The 19,480-nt window shown below is 39.8% G+C and overlaps 1 protein-coding gene across 24 annotated transcripts in view; it reads right to left on the bottom strand.

Moving 5' to 3' along the window:
* plekha7b (pleckstrin homology domain containing, family A member 7b) overlaps nt 1-19,480 on the bottom strand; it is a 60,998-nt gene that overhangs the window by 17,328 nt on the left and 24,190 nt on the right. For 12 of the 24 annotated variants that reach the window (XM_067496373.1, XM_067496374.1, XM_067496376.1 and 9 more), the window contains 10 exons: nt 15,369-15,452; nt 11,568-11,676; nt 10,582-10,686; nt 9,971-10,043; nt 9,406-9,506; nt 5,853-6,031; nt 3,962-4,390; nt 3,309-3,831; nt 944-1,027; nt 334-468 (listed from right to left, as the gene is read on the bottom strand). In XM_067496373.1, coding sequence (XP_067352474.1) covers nt 334-468; nt 944-1,027; nt 3,309-3,831; nt 3,962-4,390; nt 5,853-6,031; nt 9,406-9,506; nt 9,971-10,043; nt 10,582-10,686; nt 11,568-11,676; nt 15,369-15,452 — 1,822 coding nt within the window. The other 12 variants (XM_067496393.1, XM_067496394.1, XM_067496387.1 and 9 more) reach the window with 6 other exon arrangements.

The raw sequence follows: 19,480 nt of genomic DNA, 5'->3' as shown, positions 1-19,480 counted from the left end.
TGGCTGTGCAATGTTATATATCTATCAAACAAAGTCAGATTTGTGCAGGCACAATCAACAAGCAACATGCTTCAAATGTGGTGTATTTCCTTTACAAATAAAGTAACACAAGCCCGTCATGAATACTTATGGTGAAGACATGAATGTATACGTAAAAGGTGATCTAGCTCATGCCCAAGTGGTTGAATGAACAAGACAACCAACAAATATCAACCAGCCACACTATTATGAATGGCAGGGAAGTAATGTATAGGATTGGGTAGGGAAAGGCAGGCCACAATGCACTGGCAGGTGTGCTGTAGAAGAGTTTAGGGAAGTACAAGGGCCCCTGACCTGCATGCTGGGGCCTAGAAGGCCGTTGTGCTGGTGGTGCTGCAGGTGAGCGAACGCATCATTGGGGTTATGCACACCAGCCATCTTGGCCTGGTGCCTCCGAAGCTGAATAAGAAGCAGAGTCAGCTCCTCTGGCTGTAGCCAAGGCCGGTTCAGGGGCCCAGAAGCCAGTGACAGTGCAGAGGGATGAGAGAAAATACTTGAGAACCATCTGGGTAGTACAGTGGCTGAGCTACAGCAGCTGAGAGAGCCAAGTGGTAGAGACGCCTGTATGTATATATTTTGCTTCCTAGTAGCGCTGAAAATGTAAAAGCTAATAATGCACTATGGAGGCTGATAATGAAAGGGTGGTTTATTGTGTTACCAGGCATTTTCTGAAAATGTATGTTTTCAAAACTGAGAACACTAAAGCAAATGTACTACATACAAATTAAACCAGCTTTTTAGGTGCTCAATCACCGCTAGATTCTACATCTTGATACTGTTGCAGAATTATTCCAGTGCCCAGATGGGCTGTCCTGGACAAATAAAAAACAATGCAACACTATAGATCAAATATCTTTAATATTAAACCCTAGTAATGTAGTACAGGTATTAAAAAGGGTTTTACCGTTTTTCCATGTAAGCTGGGTGCACTGACAGTATGTGTGATGTAGCCCATGGCTGGCATGGACCGTCTCTCTATTTGGGAAGTCTGTGGAAAAACAAAAATCATTAACGTGTTATTACAGATCTTAGTGAGACAAATCAAACAGAATGTCTAATTCAATAAGTATCTTCAACAGTGTTGAAAGAGAAGAAGACCACTCCATAACACTGAATCAAAGTTAAACCTTTGCCTCCAAGTCTGCAAACAAATTTGACTATGCAGCAGATTTATCTTTTTCTCCCTTTCATCACTCGTACTCTTATTTGAAACAAGGTGTGCCCTGAGTTTCAGACGCTACAGGGCTCCAAAAAATTTGACGTTTTTGCTTAACACACAGAATTAATGAAAAGCAGGCCCACTACAGAACCTTAAAAAGACACAAACAACAAGAGATTTAATTAACTACACATAAATTATACTAAACCTGCTTTCTTAAAATAACATTTGTTTGCTACCAGCAAGAGAAGCACTGTAAGCCATTCCCTTTGAGATTCCCATGCCACTATTTTTTTGCTGTATAATAGGTTTTTTATTTAAATGCGAGATCACAAGAAAAAGACCGCTGCTGATGTTTGAGATACAGTAGAGATGTTTATAGGGTGCTGAGAAGCCCTGGGCAAACTGGATTAGCTGCTAATAAAATATACTTCTTAATGATATTCCAGAGAGGTACGCAGTTTGCTATTACTTAAGCACACTCCAGCCAGAAAGCACAATCAGCCCCAAAGACGCTGGGTGCACCGTACAAAGTTCACTGCCAACTAAATGTAGTTCCCATAAGCATTTCACTCTTGGATCCTCTTGCGAAGTCACTGTAGCCCCTTTTGTTAAAAATGCATCTTCTTCTGAAGGGTTTTCCATAATTGTGCTGCACTCTGTTTTATGGTTGTAATTACTGTCTTGATGAAGGAAACAGAGCATCTACGACACTTTGTTTACTTGCGTAAGGCCAACGGGTTGGTTATGAGGCTTGTTTGTGTTGGCAAATGTGGCGATGGTCTGGAGGGAGATCCTTTCACATGTGGAGGGTGTGGTGGGGAGACAGCACAGGGTGTGGATGACAGGACGTCCCCTTGCTTCGTCTCCTGCGGCGACAGCGGTGCTGCCTGAGTGCTGCAACGGCTTGGGGAACAGCACAGCAGCAAACTTTTTACTCACACATGCTCACACCACCTGTGGAGGGTGCCTGGGTGTGGACTGTGTGAATCTGCGAATGATTCACACGAGCATCAAAGTGTGTGCACATGAGAAGTCAGAGTCTTCTCATGCTCTACATGCTAATCTTCCCATGGTGTCCTTGTGAGCTCACACTATCCTTCGAGTGAACATTAATAGACACCTCACATCCACTATCCAAAGCTACCGTGAGAATGAGACCTTTATCATTGACTCACTACATGTGAATCAACAATTTTTCTTTCAGTCCCAGGAAGATGACAGACTTTTGACATTTACTGTGTGCCAGTATGCTTGACACCAATGACTGAGAATCAGCCCATAAAGTCATAAGGGGTGGTGCTTGCATGAATCCCTCTCAACATTATCGATCCATTTTATTGTGTGCAGGGTTGAGGGGAAACAGATCAGCACAGATCATCACAGCACATGTTGGACAACAACAGGCAGCATTTACAACAAAAAACAACACAACAGTGCAAGTGTATTGTGCTATTGTTTACCAAAACCTTTGAGGCAATTCATAGAAAAAAAAAACAAAACAATGTCTGTGTTTCCTTTTTTCTTACGAGTATTGATAAAATAGCTAAAAACAAATTCCCAGACTGCACTGTGTGTTTGCTAACCTAGGCTACAGTACATAACAAATCACTCGAGCAGCAGGATGGGATGCAGAAGTCTGCAGGAGGAAATCCCAGCCTACCCACCAAGTGTGTCCCTGAGCGAGACACTCAGCGCTAGCTCCCTGGGCACCCCCCCAACCCTTCCCACTTCTCCCCCCAGAGCGATGGGTTAAATGCAGAGAAGGAAATTCATTGTAACATGTATGTGCTATATGTATATGTGCTCAATGACAACAATAAAGATTCTTCTTCTTCGTAAAGCCACTGATATAAACTAATTCATGAACTTTTACATATAAATTTTTTTTTCCTAACCTAAATATCATGATTATGTCTTCCAGGATTTAGATACAGAATCGTTGGTCGGTCTTTGTGTCAGACTTGTTACGTCCTTATGTTTTACACTACAATACTGAAATAAATTGTTGTATAAATTGTCTAGAGAACATTTCTGAGAACCAGGTCTTCAGGGTTCTGCCTAAGTATGAAGAGAGTATGTCTCCTTCATATGTATTTAGGTGTTCTACCTGAGAAAGATGGGCACAGATATGGCCAGGGGAGCTGGAACCAGGTGCCACTTCATCCACAGGCCTGACTGTGCGTCTATCTGAAGGAGTGTGTGGCCTGCGAGGGGACAGGGGTTTGAAGGAAGAGGGGACTGATGGTGGGACTTCACATGGGGATGGAGGGACAGAGATAGAACGTGGCATTTCCACAGTAACTCTAAAAGAGTCTGTGAAGTTAGGGCCAGTGTACATTGGAGCGGTGGGGCTGCCATGTCGGAACTGCTGCCGCTGCTGCCACTCATACAGCTGCCACACCATTCCCTCCTTGGTTGCCATTCGCTCATCGGTGGACATGCGAAAGTGGCTGAGCCGGTCATGGGCATACTTGTAGTCACTGGGCAAGTTGCATGATGCTGGAGGAGAGCTGCTGCCAGATGGAAGACGGGGAGACTTTGGCAACGACTGATAGGCAGCATCTGCGGTGCTGGCTTTTGGCTTTAAGGGAGGAGTTCGCCGAGGAAGGTTGTAATCAGCAGTGGAAGCACTGGGACAGAAAAACACATGGAAGTCTTTATGTTCATAATAATTTAATATCATCATTTCAACATAATCCTAAGCAAACCCTTTATTCTGCAGTTATAGTGAAAACCGGTGTTGTGTGACATCAAACTCACCTCTTTGGTGGGTCCCCTTTTTGAACTTTGACCCACTGCTCCACTTGAGCCCGTGTATTCTTTCTTAGCACATGTTTCTCGGGGTCTGACTGTGGAACAAGGCCCCTCTGGTAGACAAGATTTCCATTTTGTTCTGGTAGCAAAGCCACTTGAATTACAGTTTGTTGTCCATTCTTGTGGGCGGCACCGTCAACAGAGTCTGGAGAGAGTCTTTCTACTCTTTCGTCTGTGGATGACTGGCTGGGCCTCCCTTGGATCTCTAATGCGTACCTCACCTCATCTCCATGAGCCAGTCTGACACCATTATCCTGAGGCTCCTTTCGGTCTGTCCTGCGAAGACTTTCTGACTGGGGAGAGTTCTGTTTGATGTGGACATGGTTGGTTTGTGGGCCTGCTTGCTGCGCAGCCTTCTCTGCCTTCTCCACCTCTCTGTTAAAAAGTGAGAAGGGACCTGGTACTATTTACAAAGTTTTTTATTTTATTTTATTACATTTCTTCACGCAGATGTTTCCAGCTTACAAAAAAATATTAATTTAAAGGTGAATTATTTAACCTTGCAGCAATTTTTCAGCAACACACATTTATTATTTTGTTCTACCGCTTCACTGTATACTATTAGTGTATATTACAGTACCATGCAGGACATTTCTTGAAGCAAGAGATTTAAAAGCATTAAGAGCTGGATAAAAAAAACACAACGGGAACTCAAATTAATTTTCATGCCCATTAAAACTAATGTCCCAGTACATTTGCAAAGCCACTTAGAAATGATCAGATGCATTACTGAGTTAAAGAGAGGAAAGACCAGTGACTAGAGGTATGTTAGCTAGATTTAAGAAAAAAGGCTTTTGCTGGAGGATTCATTAAGAGTGGATCTTTTGGAAACAGAAATGGAAATCACTTTGTCTCCATGCTAGATGCTCTGGGTACCATGCCAAGATTTCATTCATTCAGTTAATTAAGTTTCACATTTAAATGGGATAAATAGTAAGTTACTTTTAAAAGCCTAAATTTACAAAGCATACATATAAAGATTACTCATTTGTGTGGAAATAACATTTAAGAAGTAAAATATAAATGGGAGAACGGTGATAAAAGGTGTAGTTTAGTTTATTTTTGGAAGTATTTTCATGGCAATCAAGTATATACCTCAGTGTTGCGTTTATTATTACAGTAAGTCGCCAGTGCAAATTGTTTAATTTAATTTATGTTTTATTCCTTAGGACCCCATCATGTTGAGAGCTTACTTAAAAAAAAAAAGGGCACTGACGCACAGTGGCCTCTAGGTGACATTATTGCACAGCCCATTAAGCTGTGCAGTACATCCAGCTAATCTAAGATGGCTAAATGCTGTTTGGAAGGCATTTGACATACAGCTATCACATACAGTTGTCAAAGGCCATCCAACTGTGTTGCAGACCATTTCTGCCATTGATTATGAATTTTGTTATGAAAACAATATTCATAACAATCTTGTGTACTGCCTCAGTTGGAAACAGCAGGTATAATGTCTATATCAGACCCCAATACAAGATGCAGTGTGTGTGTGTGTGTTTGTGTGTGTGTGTGTGTGTGTATGTGTGTGTGTGTGTGTGTGCGCGCGTGTGCGCGCGTGTGCGTGCGTGCGTGTCATCCTATCTATCTAACCCAGAATTGATGTAGAGGACTGAACCTACTGCAGAAGACTGCTGTCAAAATAAATGGAGCACATATTTGTAACTGCACTTGAAGCATTTGCCAGTTCAACACTGTAGCTGATGTTTTCAAAACCACCGATAATTATGTTCCCTTTATATCATTTCAAGACACATCTAGTTCATTTTGTTCTATGAAAGTCCAACAAAAAAAAACAAAAACTGAAGTGCATCCTACTCTGTAGAGCAAGACCAACCTCTTTATAGTGTGACTCTGCTGCATCAGTGCAGCCTGGTTCATGGCCCGGATCCAGCCATTCATGTCCTCCTGTGTATCCGCACTGAAGTAATATGTCCGCATCCCGCAGTGTTCTGCCTGTGAGCCAATCACAGAGTTCTTATTGTAAATGTAGGAGCGCATTCCTGTGTGGCTCGCCTATCAAAGAGAGAGATATTGAGAGGGAGAGAAAAGAGGAATAGATAAGAGAATCTCTTCCTTTGGACTGAAAAAAGAAAACTGCCAGTTGAGTGATGAGTTGAAAAACTTTGCTTTCTTCTCTACTGAGACTGACAACTGTCAACCAAGTGAAGGCAGCGTTTACAGCAACATTTCACTGAAAGTAAGAATTGGGAGGGAGCAAAGTGCTGCAGCAGAAATAATGGGAGCATTGTGCTGTTATTGGTAAGAAAAAAAAAGCTTTTACAGGTTATGGTTTCAACTGCTTTTCAAAAAAGCTGCAAAGAGCAGCAAAGAAAAAGTAATTAAAAGCCTCTGTCACCATTTCAGTCAGGACGCACAAACACATAATCATTCATGTTAAATATTATCTTACCTTTGGTCATTTCTATGGGGCGGTGTGAATCTAACCTAATAGGATGATTGTATTGCATGGCCATCAAATCCTTCAAACTCACAACAAACCCCACCCAAATCTGATGCAGACAACTGACTTTACCACATTAAAAAGCATTCAGCACTTCATTGCCTGCTCACAAACTGGTCACAACATGTCACAATTGCTATTACCACTGCACTCGGGATGTGGAGTTTTGGCCCATACTAACATACCTCTGTAGCTTATCAATTACTGTATGAATAATGTGGAGTGAGCACAATTTTAGGCAACTTTTAGACAATGTGTGACAAGCAAACACCCAAAAGTAAACACAATAAGATGTCTGCTTCAAAATAGACAACAGAAAAACAAGTTATCAGGTTATATTGTACCTTGACTTGTAAAACTACATAAAATGAATGTATTTCCAACAGGGGGCAAATTATCAATGGCAACAAACATCCAAGACAAGGCAATGAAATGAGACAAGAGTGTGGAAAAAATGGCTGAGGCATGATTCTGAAAATGTCACAAATTATACACAGGTTGACAAGACAAATACCAAAACCACTGAGCATGAACGTATGTGTTAGAATATGCTCAGTAAACTGAACAATGTGCTAGCTTGCTAAATATTAGGGGGTTCCAGATGTGCTTTTTGTTTTGCTTCGAGGTGTGTCATTAAGTGCAGACTTAACTGCAAGACTCCATCTTGGATTTGACAGTTTTATTTAATTCAACTTCTTTATTAATCCCCATTGACACATTCAGGACAACACTGATCATGGTTTAGCTGCCATAAAAGGCAATGGGGCAACTTGGGGGTCAATGTCTTGCCAAAGAACCCTGCACTCACCATATTAAAGAAGAGGCGAGTTTTAATGAAAGAAGGAAAAACTGACAATTATATGAGCTCTATATTGTCCAGAAATGAAAATATGAGAAGCCTTTGATGCACATTTAGAAATGTGTATTCAGCAGCTAGTGGCATGATATGAAACACAAAATAAGTGAAGGGTGGCAATCCACTGATGAGGCTAAAGTGAAACCAAATACCTATTCATGCAAGACAGGAAGCCTGTTTGATTCAGGATGGCCGCCCGCAGAGAACAGTACTCACTCCGCCCGCGCACACACACCAGGTCACAATGGGAAGCAATTGACCACCAGGGAATGAGAGAAACACAGTGAGATGAGCAAAAATAAGAGAACAGAAAACAACAGGAAGTTACAGCAGATCAGTGCTGACTCATTAGGATCAGAAATGTGTCTGGCTGTGGTCTTTTGGCAGAAGCAGGAATGAGTAAAGTGTGAAACATCAAAAGGGCTTTAAAGTTTACAATCAGACACATCTGCATAGCATCAACTCATATCTCAACTGTAAAAATTGCCTGTGATACTGTACTGACTTGCCCAACTTGTTTTATATGTCTTAAATTAAAGAATTGGTTCTCAGGTTGTTTTCAAGAGTAATTTTATCCCAAGCCAGCAAAAACTGTGTTCACTGTACTGTTTAATTCACTGTACATGCGAGTGGCTCCAGAAGAATATCGTATTGTTGAACAACATCACACATCTGCTAAGCTTTTGTCATGCTTACTTAGCAGTAAATAAAAATTTCCAAAGCACCTTAGGAAGGAATGGAATCTTCGGCTTTTTAATTCATCATAGCTTAGGGAGAGTTGGGGGGAAGGGAGGGGCATGTATTACTTAAATACAGGTGATGCAGCAAAGGCTCATCCAGGCTCACTTCACCTAATCTTGTATGTTCTCTCCTGCTGGTGGTGGGAGGAGGTGATGAGCAGGAAGAATGTATAATTTATATCCCAGCAGAACAATTATACAAATTCCATTGTATGTACTGTAAAGTGATCTTTAAAGTGTATGAGATCAACACAAGCATACACATTTACATAATACAAATGTGCACTCAAGCACACACACACACACACACACACACACACAATCCATGAACAAAAAGCCAAAGTACAAACAAGCTGAAAGGATTGCGACAGAATACCATGAAGCTGGAGCAGGGCATCAGACATTTAGACACTATTGTTCTCTGCAGCAAGCTCTGTGTTTCCACAAAGGAGGAGCTAGATAACACTCATGCTGTAACAAAAAGACACAAATCCCTTTGCTGTACTCTGGCAGATTCTCAGAGGGAACAGAAACAAAAGACTTTGCTGCATGCAGGAAAAAGTTCTGCTGCACACTTTAAAGTAAAAATGACACTATTAGTACATGGTGGCTGGTTGTTTAAGGTATAAGGACGTTGTGTGTCATTCACGTTTTAGGCAAAGTACAAGAGACAAAAAAGCACATATGGAAGACTGCGCTGGTGCAGCTTCTCCAGCATGCTGGTGGTACTGCTAAAAGAGTGAAACATTTGCCTCTGCCCAAGATAGCTCAACAATATCAAACCATGCTTTGATGATTAGATCATCTGCTGTAGACATCCACTGTAACACTCGTCATCAGGGACCAGGAGGTAAAATGTTTATGAGGACTCTGCTCACCTGGACTTTAGACGGAAATCTTTAGAGAATTCATTAGCTATAAAATGTGAACCTAAGTTGACATTGTCTAAGCAGCAGTGCAAAACAATAACCGTTTCACTACATAGACAGAAACTGTTTTTTAATAAGTAAACAAAATTAGTCCAAACTTCTCAAACAAATTTCTTAGTGTCATGCTGTAACATGAGCAGCAATAAATGTTAACTATAAATAGAAACCTTACAATATAAATCAGGAAACATCTGATCGTTCCATAATTAAACTAAATATACCTGATGCTACACAGGCATTTTTTAGTTGATGCTGTAGTTTTTATCCAGCCCTAATAATGACCTATCTTCATAATTTAAAGAAGATACAAAAATGTGATCTAGGCAGTAGAGAGCACTTAACCAGCACTAAACAACTATTTTTCATGCAGTGGATCTCATTCTATGCCACTTCAGTGTTACCTTGAAAGCATATTTTCGGTTTATGTGGTCATCAGGCTCAACTGGTGCAATGACATAACTGGGCAGAGGGATACTGCCAAGCACTGTTTCTTCACGGCTGTCTGTGAAGCAAGAAAACACAATCGTCAAGAAAAACAACCTTCAACTCTGCCTAAATCTTTTACGATGCTTGTGTGTGACTGAAGAATTACGAACAGAAGTAAAATTAGTATAATTCCCGGGTGACTCTTGTCTGGATGGGGCCATGTGGTAGCATGCGGCACAAAGTGGGATGTGGCTTATGAATGATTCAGTGTGATTAATGGAGATAGGTGCCATGGAAACACAAGTAGTGATTACCTCCAATGATAAAACACTCATGTTAATGGGGAAGGAGAAGTTGGGGTGGGGGGGAGAGTAAGCGAAAGCAAGATATGTCATATGTCTAATTACAGGTTGTCACTCATCGGGAAATGTATCATCCCACAGAGGAGATTACTGAAGGTTCATATTTTTGATGTCACAACCAAGTCCAGTTTAACATTAACTTCTAAACCAAGTCCAAGTGCACTTTTTAGATACTCACCTTTGTAATAAAACAAGCAATAGTCTGACAAAACAAACCACTTCCGTTTCCACAGTCGCATTCCAGAGCTGTCCTGGAGGTGAGGGGAAATACACAACGAATTTAGGAAAGGTCCTCACAGGATCTTAATTTATTCACATTTCAATTAAACAGTGTAGTTTGGGAATGCAGGGGGAAGGAAGGCTTTATGTATGTGATTACACTCACTTCATTTAACTTTGATTTTTCTTGTAATGGTTAGCATAGCTTGTACAACACTTGCAGTTAAGTATCTCACCAACTGTATAAATTGTAAATATGCAACGGTTGTGACTGATACTTTTTAACAATTGTGCGCATGCAATTACCGGTTGTTTTCATCATTAATTAAATTGTAATTTATTTGTATGATTATTAAAGTAATTACTCTATATATACACAACAACAACACACAATTTTGTTGTGTGTGTTGTTTTGTCAGCAACACAATGCAGTTATTCAAATTATTTAAAAACAGAGAAACCAGAACTTGCTTGAATTTTGAAAAGCAAATGAATTACATTTCCCTCATCATTCACTGAAAGATGTGACAGGAAGGGTCTTTCAACAAGAGGAGGAGAATGCCAGCTCACCTGTTTGTAGAGCCAGCCCCTTACCACCACTGGGACATTGAGATTTCTTTTAATAGCATGATCCCTCTTGCCAAAGCTGTGCACTTTCCCCATACCCCTGGATCCCTGCAGAAAGCAAAGAAAACCCAAATCAGCCGATTATATGGCAGCTTTGTTAAAGACAGCTGAGCCAATTAATGTGCATGTGAGGTAACAAAAAAGAACGTAAAAGAGTATGATTGTGTTGAATATTTCCCTGCTCTTACAGTATAAGAGAAAGAAAAGTTTCTTTCTTTCCTGAACGTCCTTTTAACACCCATAATGAGAAGAGAAAATACCAACTCGCTATTTCTGTGAGTGTGTGCAGCCATTTGTAACATTTAGACAGGCTCCTTTCAGGCTCCACATTAAATGTGAAAAATAAATCCTACTTTTTTCTAATGTGTTCATCTGCAGAATATCCGGAGGTTGTCAGGGTGGAAAGAAGAAAATAAAAAATGGTGGTGGTGATGGTGGTGAAAAAATGGTGGTGAAAAATATGCATACCTAATCTCTAATACAGAATCAAAAACGTGACACATTTTAGTTAAACATTCTGAAAAACAGAAGACAGTTTTTTACCTTTTTTACCCAAAATTAGCAATTTCTGTGAATTTTTTTTACTGTCCTGCACTTTTCAATTTGTCTTCTACTCTGCGTCATGTTTGCAGCAAAAATTTCCATGATCACATTGGAAATCAAAGCACGGGTTTCACAAGAATACATTCTGTACACCACACCCCTGTCCAGTCTCACAGGATGTGCATATGAGTTTATTATTGTCAAAGAAGACAAGTAGAAAAAGAAAAAAAAAAACACATTAAGATACTCTTTTTAGAAGTATTTAGCTCTGACCATTATTCACCGTTTTATGTTTAGGTTCAAAGGTAAAAATGATTAACGTGAGACACAAAACACACTTGACATGAACAGCTGACCTCTCAGAGGACAGAAACACTAACGCTCACCTTTGACCCTGAAGTGGTATCTGCTGCTGCTGTCACAGCCTTACGAGACTCCGTGACCATGCTGGGGGATCTGTGAGTGGCTGCTGACTTGGACATTCGGGACTCTATCCTACAGTAGAGACGACAGCATAGAGGAAGATCAGTAAAAAACAATGGGAAGCATTGGATTCCTTGTCTATTCCTCTGACAAAATCCAGACATGCAGTAAAGCTGAGTGTAGCTCTATGCTGAGGTTTCAGATATAAAGGATATGACAATTTCCTGACACAGCCCCGCCACCTGCGACGGCCAATAGCTCTGCAGTGAATATTTTAACACTTCAATGACACTCTGACAATCAGCTGTGGGCAAGCAACTTATACACCACAAGACTTTAAACTATGCATACGTAATATGCACGTATTATTTGATTATTTTTCATATTGTCTCATTTTGTCTTATAACCACTGGCTAACAATCCTATCACTACCACTATTGCTATTTGAGTTGTAAATGACCTGCTATTCATTCTCAGCATTCTCTTTACCTTCAAGCTTTCACATTTACTCCCTGGCAGACCTGCCCATGATACACTGCTCTCAAGATCCCTGATGTGGCCTTCACTGTCACTTCACTGCTAGTGACTCAAGGTGGATCCTCCACTGGTACCCCCCCACCTATACTATTTTTATTTATTTATCTCTCTTTGTTTTGTTGACTACTATGTTTACTAGGACACTTATTATGTCGTTATTGGAAGCAATAATAAAGGTGATAGGGGCTAAGACAGTGATGATAATAATAACAATTTATTTACTATTACACTATTTATGTATACACACCTCAGTGGAATATCTGCACTCACAGACTGGACTGCAGCCAGAGTTTTTACAGGATGTTTCTGTCGTAAGGGGACTGCTGTTTTATGATAAGCTTTCACGCTGTTTACCACCACTGTCATTGGAACAGTTCCCCAGGAAATTTGTTGCGGCATGTGGTGGAGAGGAGCGATATTTCACGTCAAGTAGTGTAAAGGGAGGGACACAATACTCAATTTCCCCTTGTTTCTCTTGCTGTGATAAAAGTGAGGGCATATTTGATGTTTTTTAATCCTTTGAAGCAATGGGTGTGCAGGAAAAGAGTTGAGGAACTGATTGTCTCAGCGAGTTCTCTGAGGCACTTCTTCCTACTCTGTCCTTAATCCTATATCCAGAAAAACACTGAGATTCTCCCTCTTGGGAGGAGAGTCATTAATTAAAGGATAAAAAAACACTTCTATTCAGATATCATGATACAGAAAATGAAGCCCCTAACATTATGTCTGTGAACAGGATGTTCGGCAGACATGAGTGGTCATGACTGCATCATACACATTCAATGTTAAATCTGCATCCAAGCCGTCACACCCTCAAGCCTACAACATGGATTTTAACATTCATATATGCAGGAGGGTGGAGAAGTGATGCACTAAAATGGGAGATGAAGTAAATAGAAGTAGGTGCAGATGAAAAAAGAAATTGCCATAAAGGGCACACCACCAATTTTACTCAAGGGTGAGGTCACTTGTCTGAGAAAGAACTGCTCAGTCAGTCAAAACAGTTTTATAATGTATTTTGTGTTAGTTGAGGGAGCTTTCTAAAAATGTCATCAGGGTTCCCTCCGCTTGGGCAGGAAGCCTGCAGTATACAGAGATCAACCACAGCATTAAGAAGGCCTTGATAGACAAACAGACAATTTACACATACATTAATTTTACGTTTTTTTTAACCTAACATTATTATTCTGAGTATATTACAATTACCACCGCAACTAATACCTGGTGGTTTTACTGTTGCAGTCAACAGGGGTCAACATGTTAAAACAAACAAACCAAAAATAATGGTGACCATGATCAATGGGTGTTAGATCGGTGCGTCGCAGTTTGCTGCATATGTGGTGGTGTAACTGCAGACCAGGTTCTCATGCTGACCCAGATCCAGCACAATATTAAAGCCACCAGCTGATTTTTTTTTTTGTTGTGCCTGATTGCTGTATGGATGTAGCTTATACAAGGCAGAAAAGATCTAACAAAAAATATGGGTAGTGTTAATTACAGGTGGATGAAAAAAAAAAAGCGACTTATTCAATTTAATTCAACATGCAGCAAAATATGCCACTTTCTCCCTACTATCCATTTTGGTGTAGAAGATTTCAAGTTAGAAAATTTCCTGGGCAACACACCCAACCTTGTTAAGCCTGCCCTGTTCCAGAAAAGAGCCAATAGTAAAAAAAACAATATATGTAACTGTAGGTAAAGCTGTAAGAAACATTGTCATAATTATGAAAGGAAACCTTTCCTTTCAGGTTATCCTGTGAGTTCAGGGTTGCCACAGTGGATTATTATAAATTCTAAACAATAAAATCAAAATTCCATTTGAGCCGAAAAACATTTTATGCAGTTTTTTTGGTTTACTTATGTATAAAATCTTTTAGGTTTCAAAATCAGTATTTTAACTTTTAGTTTACTTAGCTTTTAATGCTGACAAAACATATGTCCCCCATCTGGTACATACTGAAGAAAACAGAACTGAAGAACTAACCTGTCTCAAAATACCAGCATTCATTCAGCATTTTGGATCAAAATGATTCCTAATCAAATAGTCTATGCTTCCTAATGCTGCAGCAGAGAGGCTTTTCTTTACTGCTGCAGATGTGGATGTGCAGATGAATAGTTAACAAACACAGCTGAGCACCCCCACCCTTTGCCTAAACTTGACTTGTGCATTAGAAAATATATCTGTCATGTTGTTGTGTGAGGGGCAATTTAAACCAACTGTATTTTTACTATAACATGCATTACGACATTAAATACAACATCTCAAACTACCAAAGTCATCCTTTTACTTTTGAATATATGCAAGTGAGGCAACCATAGCTTTAATGTTCCTTGATGATATATGAATCTTTGTCTCAACAAACATAAACCAAGGATAATGGAAATGAATGACAGTACACGATGCAGGTTAGGACCAGTATGGCTGCATTGCTTTAACAGAACAGAATAAGTGTGAATATGGGGGTCACATGCTTCTGCAGATAGTGGAGTCTTTGCTGTGATTGATCATCTTACACAAGTCAGCTTAATGTGATCAGACACCTGCTGCTTTATATTATGATTTAAACCTGCAATAAAGCTTTAGTGGCCTTGCAGGATGAGGTTCACACAATGACAATAATAAAAACTGAGAAACACAAGTTTGCTCTTATACCAGTTTAACTACATTAAGAGAAATTAGAGCTGAGAGAAAGGTGATTATTAATGAAAAGTAATCATTATCATTATTATAACTTGTCTGGAGTCGTTTATCTGTGATATCCATTAGACGACACAGATTCACGACTCCAGACATGATATGAACACAATCAGAAGCATATGTGAGCATCACCTGTGTCACTACCAAAAATTCTATTAAGGCAATAATTTAACGAATCAAATTATAGAGCCTTTGGAGCCTCCTAATTCCAGTGACATGTGAGTGCAGTCAGTTTTAAATACCACGATAGTTATGAATAAATTACAAAGCTCAACCATAGTGTTCAGACTATGAATGCAGCTAATTCTCCTCATGAACAGTTAGTTGAAACTTAACTGTTTTGTCTCTGCTTGTTTATGTTTCTCTGCTTGCAAAATAAAGAACTCCTCCATCATATGCTTCTCCAGGGTGGCTGACAGACTATTTCACATTTTCACAATTTTTAAGACTCCAATCATATGACCTTGAACTTAACTCTTTTAACCATGTGACATGTGGATCGATCCCTAAAAGAAAAAGACCCACTCACCTGTCTTGTAGGGTGTATTCAGTGTTTTCAGCGGAAATCTGCCCGGTCACAGGGTGTCGAAATGATGTAGCCCTCAAGTTGTGGCTGCAGGACAGAGGGAGATAGTGAAAAACCAACATTAAGGGAGAAAGCAAAATGAGTATCAACTCATTAATCATATTCCTGCCTCATCGTGTCCTTGCACAGCTGTGTGTTTACCTGCAGCCAAACAGAAGCATAGAGTTGCGTTATAACCACATGAAGTTTGCACTAAGCTTGCAATGATGCCTCAGTCAGCAGTACAAAAATCTATGGTAGCACTGCAGCCAGGTCAGGAACCGCAGCTCATATTCTTTTACACAAAGTGTGGGGCTCAGCACTCCCCCTTATCCAGCTCACCAGGCTTTATTGATTTCAATTAGATGGGGCCTTTCATTGCTTTAACTAGAGCATAAATGCATGTAACTGTCACAGGGCAGAATAAAAAACTGACAAGTGACAAGTGGTACTGGTAGATAGAGGACTGAAATTATATGCAATGACTCTGCTACTATGTGTTGTCTATAGTATATTCATAAGTGCAACATAATTTTTTCTATACCACTCCATTTTAGAATTTTACCACAAAACCCTGGAAAATATTTGACATACTGTCCAAACTGGCTATGTGCCAAAGTACAGGTACATGTACATGTACATGCCCTGAGCAAACCTTTGGTCTGACACACTGAAGCGTTGGTCATTGGTATATTATTTACTGTAGATCTGTATTTGTTATGTTTTATGAAAGCAGATATAATTAGTCCTGGACATTTTGAAAGTTTATATTCATATCTTTTATTTCCATTACATTCTAATCTATTTGTTATGTAGATTGTCATGGGGGGCAACCTGTAAGATGGGACTCTTTGTCCCATTTAGATTAGATAAAAACTGGGTGCAAACATAAGGAAAACTACAATGTTATGCTTTCCTGTTTGGCTTTTGTTAGGGTTGTATTTTATTCCAGCTGACCCTCTCTTATCACAGTCTATTACAGCAGAAAAAACAAAACACAATTTTTCTACAGAGGATGGAAAATATTGTGTACAAGCCTGCAATGAAAAAACACAGGGTAAATACTGCTGTGCAGACGCTACATAAATGCATGTGCTCCTTTTTCATAGACACACATCGCACAGATATACAAACAGCAAAAATGAACAGGACTACACAACCATCACTAGAGTAACAATGGTAAATAAATGACTATACTGTACATCCAGCAGTAAGGGATGAATTATTTAAAGGACAGCTGCAAAGGTTCAGCACCATAAAGGTGCAGAATTATTGAAACAGAACACGAATGCAGCATAGTGAGGGGAAAAAAACTGAGCAGGGTAAACCAATGTATGAGTTGACATTTCATAAAGGTTCAGAGGGCATATTGACCAGGAATGATGCTGCATGATTCTGCACACAAAAACAACATCACATTAAATATAAACAATACATAAAACTGCCACAAAACAGGTCATAAATTGCCGAGCTGCACTGTGCACATATGGCATTGGACCAGCTTCCCCCGGTTAATTAGGAATGTGCATTCTTTGAGGCTTTTGTTTTAGCCGCATTACTTCTGAACTATTTGTCATGGAATTTGCAGCATCTCAAGTTACTCTATAAACACTGCATCACAGTAGGTCAATTTGTTTTGTGAGAAGTAGCTGCCATCAACACTAGTGACAACATTGTCCCAAAGGGGAAGATAAACTCCTGCTGCAGATGAACCGGCACGCAACTTCTAGTCGGGATGCAGTGTTGCTGCTACTGCCAATGACACTTAATTAGCAGAGTTTCATATAAGGGTTCTGTGTCGTGACTCTACAAATATAAAATATTTTATAAGAGCCAACCCAAACGGCCAACCTTATTTCAGGTACAAATAAAAAGCAACCAATCTCACAGAGGAGTATCTTACAGCCGTGCCTGCGACGTTCTGCGATATGATCTTGACTGTGCACATTAATTTAGCAGATGTTCGAATAACACATTTTAAAGTCAGAATAAACTCTACAAGAACTCTCATTACATCACATAAAAAAAAAAATGCAATGATTGACTTAATATGTCAGAGTTAGTAAACCTCACTATACTATATATTAACTGTTTGCATTTTAATCCATAATTAATCGGACCAAAAGAAAACAAATCTGTCAGATATTTTAAAGTACAGTACTTGTCATAAGGTGAGGTGTGCCATGTTACTATAGACTCTTAAAAACAGGCACTGCCTAACACCACTAACATGTCCCAGGGATCCAAAACACTAATCATCAGGTCAAGAGTTTCTGCCTCCATCGGGCCAGATAAAGAAAAGAATGGGAGGCATTTCTCCTTGCTGAGAGCTTCAAGAGGATGTTTCTCAATACAGCAGTGTTTGCACGTACAGTACTATTGTTACCACTATGTAAACAAGAATAAGTTTAATCTGATCAAATAAGACTGTTGTAGTTAAAAACTACTATATATGAAGTAAAAACACAGAGGTTTGCGACCAGAATTTGCATTAACCCTTAAGCAGCTAACTGCCTATAAATTACATTTGATGTAAAGAAGGCAAACCACACTGGGGATAGTGTTTAATTTTTTCATAAGAAATGTTAAGACACAGCAGCACAAATTATAACAAGCTGTCTCTTAATGCTGCAGCAACTGGAGTCCACAATTTAGTCCAAATTCAAAGTTTAAAGCAAAACAAGAGGCTCAGGGTAATCCCTACCCAACACAAGGACTAAGACTTGGCACTAGAGGCAGGGTTTATCGTTTGGACACCTCTTCCTCTTTATCTTAACCCTAAAGAAACACAGCATACATCAGACAAAAGGATTACACATTTCAACCCCTGTGTCTATTCACACTCCTTTCCCCTAACAAAAATCCCAAAGGGGAAAAAGGAAAACTCTACTCACTACTTGCTCAGATCTCTCCATTTATGTTTATTACTTACTGTGCCCTGTCGTTTCATGCACACAGCAGAGCCAGTCTCACCTGCTGTGGGAGGGTGAATCGTCTTGAGTCAGCTGTTAGACTCTGTCTGCATTACTAGAGCAGGTAGAAGATGCAGAGAGGGTCGCTCATAGCAGTAGAGCCAGCAGGAGAAGAGCAGGAGGGGGAGCTCTTTATTTCCGTTTTCTCCTGCTCAAGCGTGCAGAGTTTCGTCCCACACAGATTTTTTCCCCTCCCATCAGGGAAATATCTCAGTCGCTAATCACATCCTCCTCCCTCTCCATTTTCTACCATCCCTTCTCACTACACTGCACACATTACCAGAATTTGCTAAACATGATCTCATTCAAAGAAATAGTAAGATATGTACTCTCCAACACTTCTCAAGAAGACAAACTGTACCTAAGCTGTCAATATAGTCTTACAACAAAAAAACAGAGGTTCTTTTTTATTTCTGTATTATTGTCAGCTCCTTGTTAGGTTTGCTGCTATGCTGTCAAAAGTCCTTCACAGCTGAAGCTGTTATAGGTTTGTTTTCTGGTTAGTGTTTGTAACACAGGTTTGGGTCCGTCTACTCCTAAAGTAAATGAAAACAAGAGAGCATGTTGTCAGTTTTGCTTTACCTCAGTCAGAAACATAACTTTACTGGCTAAGCCACAATCATTCTGCAATGTTCATTAGTTTCTCTATGTCCCTTTTTATAAAATTTAACACCAAAAATCTGTGGTCACTCCAGTCACTCAAACGGAGCTACGTCTTCCCCATCCTTTGCGATAAAGATTAGCACTATAAAGCTTAGAACAAGTTTATGTTTAGGTGGAACCTAGAGCAGTAACAGCAGTGTCCAGAAGGACGCAGAATATACCTAAATTAGCTTATTTTTTGCAGCCAAGACATGGCGTCAGATTTCATTCATCTTCAGTGTTTAGTGAGTGACAGGTGTGTGATTTGCTAAATTCAATTTGCCCAAAGGGAGAAAGATTCCACTTTTATTGGCAGCAAATTGGTGTCATTTAAATTTTTCTGACCCCCAGTTTACCTTGCACTCTAGGTAAACTGAGGATAAAGGAGCTGGGACAAGCTACACAATGACTTTCTCCAGAAACCCCTCTGTTGAATCCTCTGTTTGATATTTCAAAGATTCG

The sequence above is a fragment of the Channa argus genome, chromosome 2 (assembly GCF_033026475.1).
Source record: "Channa argus isolate prfri chromosome 2, Channa argus male v1.0, whole genome shotgun sequence".
NCBI lineage: Eukaryota > Metazoa > Chordata > Actinopteri > Anabantiformes > Channidae > Channa > Channa argus.
This window is presented reverse-complemented; position numbering and strand designations above follow the sequence as displayed.